The 7,591-nt window shown below is 33.6% G+C and overlaps 1 protein-coding gene across 1 annotated transcript; it reads right to left on the reverse strand.

Moving 5' to 3' along the window:
• Positions 1 to 985: 985 nt before the first annotated feature.
• Positions 986 to 3,764, reverse strand: HYD2 (hypodontia, autosomal recessive (2)). The gene is given in 7 exon segments (NM_001281052.1): positions 986 to 1,549; positions 1,690 to 1,808; positions 1,923 to 2,029; positions 2,128 to 2,305; positions 2,429 to 2,815; positions 3,052 to 3,370; positions 3,458 to 3,764. Coding segments are annotated over 7 exon segments (1,413 nt in total). The 5' UTR covers positions 3,667 to 3,764; the 3' UTR covers positions 986 to 1,455.
• Between the last annotated feature and the right edge of the window lie 3,827 nt (positions 3,765 to 7,591).

Below are 7,591 nucleotides of genomic sequence, written 5' to 3' on the forward strand. Positions count from 1 at the left end.
GAACAGTTAATCAATTGTTGCTTTGTTCTCATATTTGAATTCTATTAGCGTCTGCATTCTGCAATTGAATACGACTGCATTTGATGAATCATATGGTATGTGTTTGGGCGTGCTATGAAAATGGAACTGTTCTGGCTTGTTCTTAGAACTGCACTTGCATGTGAAATTAGGTGTCCTCTGAAAGACTGAAACCAACTCATTCCAAGAACAAAGAGAAACAACCAGCCCAGAATGGAAACAGTAGGAAAAAACGTAACCCTTTATGAAAACTGAACTCCAGAATTAAGATGACCTCCAAACAGGGCTTGATCAAACCCACCAACCTTAGTGACTATTCATCAATGAGAGACACATGTACTTAACTCGTGAGAACAGGAGATCCCTTTAAGTCAGCTATTTTGGCTGTGTTCTTTTGTAATTTATGGACTCGTTAGCAAGTCAAAAGGAGAAGGTTTTGTCATGACTGTGATGATGATGTGAGAAAGATTATGTTTTATATTGAATTTGACCAAATCAAGTGACTATGCTAGACAAAACAAATCGTGATTTTGTGTTGATTTTGCTTGGTCTCAGATCTCCATGCAGGTTACAGCTGATTCACTAGCCTCTTGATCAAGGATATTGATCTGGTGAAAAGTGAGACAAAACTTCTCTAATACAGCTGTATTCTGCAGGGATTCAATTCTAGTAATAGACTGACAAAAATAATTATAAATTGGAAGGAAAGTCAAGTAAGAATTTGGGTTTTCCTGGAAATTGACACGTGTTTGGATTTGATTTCTGTTTTTTGTATTCTTTTGAGGTAGAGATGGGCACATGTAATCACAATTATGTGTTCTTTTCTGGGTAGTGTTAAGATTTTTGATCTTTTATATGCTAAAGTGATTTGCAGATTTGGTTAAAAGCCCTTTTGGATTCATCACTCTTATATAGATTAGGCATAAACTTACAGAAGAAAATATGAAACGTAACAGTGATTGATATCTTGATTGTAAAGTAGCATCCAAGATATGATTATGCAGAATCAAAATTCCAATGATCAAATATACATTTATTTTGCCTTACGGCCATTTATAATTATAAGTAATAACCAAAAAAGAGAGGAGAAAAAAAGAAAAAAACATGGTGAGACTGGAATAATCCCACCTAAATACATTTATCACATCCCTAAGACTAAATTCCTGGAAAAATGAACTTGATTCAGCTTGCAATCTTTCTGGTTGTTCCCTTCAAAATTTTAGTTGTGGTATGAGGACTCTTGCTGTACAGTTATTTTTTGGTTCCCTTTTTGAGTATTGATCATCAAAATTCCTTCATGTGGGTGTCTCTAGATTGGCAGGAAACAAGGGAGATCTCTTCATATTGTTTCTTTGTTTCTTGTTTGAAACTTTGAATAGGAATATGGGAGTGAAGTTGATTGGTGGCACTGAGAGTAGATTTAGTAGAGATTTGTTTCTATGACTTGAGGGAGATTGTGATGGGCAAACCATTCTGGGGAAGAGCAAAAGGGCCATACTGAATACCATTCTGTGTGCCCACCATAGACCACCTGCAAACCCAAAAACAAAGAAATACCCATGTCAGCTTTTGATTTTCTAGGCGCTTCTATTTTTAGAAACATACCAGAACTCCTTCACCCACAACTCAAAAAACAAGAAAAAGATGTTGTTATTAGTATTATTACCATACCTGTACTTTGTAGTCAGATGATGTAGAAGCACCAAAATCTCTAGTTTGGCCAACTCATTCCCAGGGCATGAGTGGACCCCATTTCCAAATGGCATAAATGTATTGGGCTTTGGAGCAACCTGTCCAATTATTGATCCCAAAAATATTGTTCACATCATTAGATTGGGTGCTGGAAAACCATTATTAAAACGCTACCCACAATATCATTCAATCATTTTGTTTTCTCTTTTTACCTCAAATCTTGAGGGATCAAACTTCTCTGGCTCTGGATATATGTCTGGACTGTGGTGAATGTTTCTGAAAAGTGGTAAAACTTTCCACCCTTTTGGAATCAGGTACCCTGCAAGAATTAGAGTGTGGGTTATTTATTTTTTTGGACATATTTGGAAGAGTATGAGAAAAAGATAAAAATAGAAAAATTCCAAGGTAACTACCTACCTTCAAATTCAACATCTTCAACAGCCTCTCTAAAGGTGAAAGATAAAATTGAAGCAATTCTAAGTGTTTCTTGAATCACCCTTGAAGTTATTGGCATCTTCTTGGCATCTTCCCAAGTCAGAGACTTCTCTTCACCACACTTGTCTTCTTTACTCCTCATTATGGACTCTTGCTCTTCCTGCAAGCTCACAAGCACACACTTCTAAGTATATCTTTTTTCTGCTGATTCTTATCCAACTTTCCAACTGTTTCTACAATGGAATTCAGATTCTGTTATGGGTGTGAGATTCGAATTTCTTACCGTGACAGCTTGCAGAACACTCGGGTTTTCGCCCAGATACTTGAGGATCCATGTCAGCACACTGGCAGTAGTGTCTCGGGCCGCGAAGATGACGCCTATGATGTTGTCTGCAATTTGTTCATCTGTGAGCCCTTCTTTGTCTCCCATGAAAGATCCCAACAAGTCGTTGTGATCACCGTTCGCCTGCCTCCTTGTTGAGAGGATTTTAGCCAAGATCTGAGCCAATTCCTTCCTTGCTTTCATTGATTTGTTAAAGAGCGTTCCAGGAATGTTTATGGGCATTGAATTATACCCCTTCTCAAGAATGTAGTAGCATTTCTTGAGTTCCTCTCTGTACAGAATTTCATCTTTTCCAAATATGGACAGCAGTGCAACATTGAAAGTGTACTGCAACAAACAATGAAGAACCTATCAAATTCCTGGAAAATTCGCCAATTCTCTTGCATGATAATTCATAATTGAATGGGGGAAGTATTAACAAATTCTGATATCCCATCAGAACTATCACAGTGAACTGCCCAAAGTCTTAAATGAAACAGAGGAAAACAGAGGACGAGAAAACGGAGGAGGCTCTGTTTTGCTCTGTTTTTGCAGAAAATGAAATGGAAGGTGAGGGGGCTTACTGTCTTCATTTCTTGGAAAGTATTGATCGACCGGCCTTCCCAGGACTGCAGGGTCTGGGTGGCGATGGAGTCGATGTTAGAGACGATGTTTTTGATGGCTCCTGGCATGAAGGCTCGGAGAACAAGCTTCCTCAACTTGGCATGGTAGTCACCTTGGTGAAAGAAAATTGCTTGTTTCCCCAACATCCTCTCTTTGCTAGCCGGAAATGTAGGCTTAAAGAGAGGAGCCTTTGTGACCAGCACCAGCTTTGCAGCTTCAGGACTTGAAATCATCACACATGGGCACCCCAATATGTGGGTTTTGAATATGGTTCCATACCTGTGAAAAAGCCCATAGCATGAATATATCTCAAAACAAGCATATCATACAAAGAAAACAGAAACATACTGAGAGATTGGTATCAACCTCTCTTGCTTGGAGGCAAAGAAGACATTGGGGTTCTGAGAGTAAAGCTGAAAGGTTTCTCCTATGTAGGGCCAGCCCAGAGAGCCAGGTGGGAGAGGGAGTTTCCGGGCAGTGGAAGCAGAGAAGAAGGAGAAGAGCTTTAGGAGAAAGTGGATGAGAAAGAGGAGGAGAGCAATGGAGAAGCATATGGTGGTGAAGGAGGAGTCCATTAGAAGTAGTAGTGGTTTGAATAGTTGTGGGTTGATGATGGTGGAGAGAGTGAAGAAGAGAGGAGGTGGAGGATGGGTGTGAGGAGTGGAGAAGAAAAGGGGGGTATTTATAATAAGAAAGGAGGGATATGAGGGAGATGGGGGGCAATGAAATATCAGAAAATACAGCTCGAATCCCACAAATGGAATCTCTCTACAGCTCATGAATTTGGGAATTGAGAGAGAGAGAGAGAGAGTGAGAGAGAGGGAGAGGGAGAGGGAGAGGGAGAGGGGGAGAGTGTCAGTTGGGTTGCAAAAAGAGCGTGTGGAATTGTTGACTGCGGCTACTCACAAAACAGAATGCCTCTTTACCAACACAAAAAGGTGCACTTGGCTCCTCTCATCCGTACTCTCCGGATTACTTACTTTTGTGAATTATATATACATATCTTTCACACCTTCCTCCAATTTTTTCCTTTTCACCTTCCTCTCTGTTTGAACCAATCTGAGTTTCTCAACCTTTGCCCTCATTATTATTATTATTATTTTAACCTCAAAATATAGGTTTAGAGAATTAATTCTTTTTATTTCTGAGTTTAATTAAAGTTTAAGTCGAAATCAAAATTATAATTTTTAAAAGTTAATATCAATTTAGGAATTTTTTTTTATAAATATGAAATGATTTTTATGCTAAGGCTAAAACAAATCATTAATAAGAAATAATATTTTCATGATTATCATGTTAACTTAGTTTTTGATTCACATGCCTGATCAACAAAATCATTTAAATAGATACACAATTATCTAAATAAACAGTATTACCTGTTTATTTCCGCTTTTTTGTTTCTTTAAATAGGTATATGGATTTCTTTTTTTAAAAAAAATGTTCTTTAAAAGAAATATTATTATCATTGATTAAAAACAAATATAAAAATACAATACTTTTCATTATTTATTTTGTTTTTACATTGAACTCGTCTTTTTAAAAGATGAATTCATTTTTTATATTGAACTTATCTTTTAAAAAGACAAGTTTACTTTTTGTATTGAATTCGTCTTTTTAAAAGACAAATTCCCCTTTTACCTTAAAACTTTTTAAACTCCTCTTTTCAAAAGACGAAAAAGAATTATACTCAAAAATTGAAAAATGGAATTATTTTTTATGTTACGGTTTTTTTAAAATACACTATTTCTATAGAAAACCCGATATTTATATGTATGATGCCATTAAGTATTTCATGTAAGAATTTGAATGAAATAATTTGTGTCACATAACATTTTCCTTCCTTAATATACACTACAGTGTATCATGTAATTTCCTAAAATTTGGAATAGTTATATAGAAATAGCTTGTCAAATAGAAAAAATTATTGAGAAATGTATGGAAAATATTTTGACCGTGTCATAATTTATAGAAGATTAAAAAAATATATACATACACGTATGCATTGTTGGAAAGCGATTGAAGGGTGGTCTTGAATGGAGGCCAATCCTGGAAATGGATTGAAGTGTGGTCTTAAATGGAGGCCCTCTTGAATTGATTGGGTATAAAATTTGGACTTTTCAATCCATTAAGAAAGCAGATCCTCATCCAAATTGAATCTAATAAGCAGTTTTTGTTGTTTTCCTTTTTATTTATTTATTATTTATTTATCAATTTTAATCTTAATTTTTGTATTTTTAAATTTAATAATTTATTTATTTTTTTATTATTTTAAAAGGAAAATAATCTCATTATTGTACAAGTAGTTTGCAGAAAAAGGATGGGACCTAATAACAATAAATGAATTCAACACCCACCATTGACATTTGAGAGAAGTCTTCTGGTCAAATGGGGCCTAAAATTGTTAAATGTGTTTTTTTTTTAGGTGGAGATATTTATTTATTTATTTATTTATTTTTTGTCAATCCTGCATTAAAGATAGCCAATTGAATTCTTTGATTTGCTTGCTTAGCTAGCCCCTATTTCCAAAATTAAAAAAAAAAAAAAAAACTCAACCCCATTAGTCCTAATTTTAACCTCTTCTCAAATATTTTAATATTCATTCTAACATCTATTACAATGTTTATTTTTTAATTTTTTTTTTCAGCCATACCACCCACACTCTTAGAATCATTGTATCACTCCACAAAGTGCAGAAATCTCAGTTAGAGGTTGACCACCTTGGTTAGACATCAAAGTTATAATCAAGAAATCTCAATAGGGAATTGAATGTTTCGTTAGTTCGTCGAAGTTGAAAGATCATGTTATAAAGAGAAGACATGAAATGAGTAAATTAAGATTGATCGGATGAACAATTGTTTGGCATGCTAAGCTTTATTTAATAGTGGATTGTTGCTGATCATGATGACTTATGAATTTTCCTCCAAATGATATTTCCAAGTAATTCCTTGTGCTTCATGATGTGATTGTTTTTATTTTTATATCCATCCCATATTCATAGAATTATGACTTTTCTTGTGATAATTATTTTTTCTATTTTTCTTCGAAAATCAAATGTTCACCAAACTCTTATTTTGATTCTTAAACACCTTTTTCTTCAACTCCTTTAAGTTGAAGACCGCCTTAACATCCTTCATAGAGAGAATATTTTAGTAGAGAAAAATATCATAATTACAGTTTGGTTTTCGTTGTGTTTGAAATCAATATTCAGTATACTTGTAATTTTTCCATTTAAACTCATTAACATGACTTTTAATATACATACCTCGCTATATTTAGTGAATAAGCAATCACTCTTTGCATAGAAGAGATTTATAAGATAATTCGCGCTATACAAATTTTCAACTTTGACCATAATCTAACAGTTGTATCATTTTCTACAACCTCTAAAACTACCTCATCCTCTAGTACAAAAAATTAGAACTATATGCTTTTGTCATAAAATTGGTATTTTATCATTGTGAATAGTCTATTGCTTTTCAATGCTTCAAACTACCTTTATTGAACCAACAAAGCATGTGTTTTAAGATATAACACGATAACATTGTTTTTCCTTGAACTTTTCAACCTCAATCTAATAGCTTGAAGTTTTGTATTGGGTTTTCTAATAGATCATATGACAAAACAACAACAGAGGAAAAGAAAGCGATATATAATAAAAATTCAAAGCATAATACAATTTACATATACACTCCAACATAAACCCTATGTCTATGACCAAAGATAATCACAAACTTTCAAGAAGATTATGACCTTAGATCCAAAAGTTTTAATGACAGACCAAAGACTCTCTTCTTTAGTTGAGAAAAAAAAAAAAAAAAACTCTCCTTATATATTTTATCCACATGATATAAAAATATCATATATGAAGCACTAATTCATTCGTTCCGAAAGAGACTAAAATTTCACAATAACAAACTTTTTTTTTTCACAAGAATAGAAAAACCATTTTACAAGAGCATCTCATAATAAAAAAAATCAGGAAGTTATAAATAACCCCGAAAGAAAGGAATTTGAGATAGTTTCAAACCTAGATTTTTCTTTATGGCTCATTACAATTGTTTCCTCATATCTTTCTTCTTAGAGAACTTGAAAACGATGACTAAATTGGTTTAGAAGATTATTGTTTTAAGATCTTATGAAAACACTCTTTCTTCATTCTCTAACATTGCATATAATTTCTTTATGAGAGAAAACTCAACCTATTCAATTGAAGCTTCTCATTTTCTTTAATAGATAAATTCCTTTTTATTGAATCTTGCTTTATTGCTTCCTCTTAAACCTCTACAAACTAACCTTTTTTTTTTTTTTTTTTAAACTCCCTCACTTAAACTCTAATAAGGCATAATTTCCACTTTACAACAGAGTCCCTAAATAGTCTCAATTAATGAAAGTACTCCTAAAATTTTAGGTTCTCAATAATAGAATCAACAACATAATTACCAATATTTATTTTAAGCATCAGAGTAAGTTAATTCAAAGGCATAATTTAGTATGTTACCA

This window comes from Vitis vinifera, chromosome 2 (genome assembly GCF_030704535.1).
Source record: "Vitis vinifera cultivar Pinot Noir 40024 chromosome 2, ASM3070453v1".
Classification (NCBI taxonomy): Eukaryota; Viridiplantae; Streptophyta; class Magnoliopsida; order Vitales; family Vitaceae; genus Vitis; species Vitis vinifera.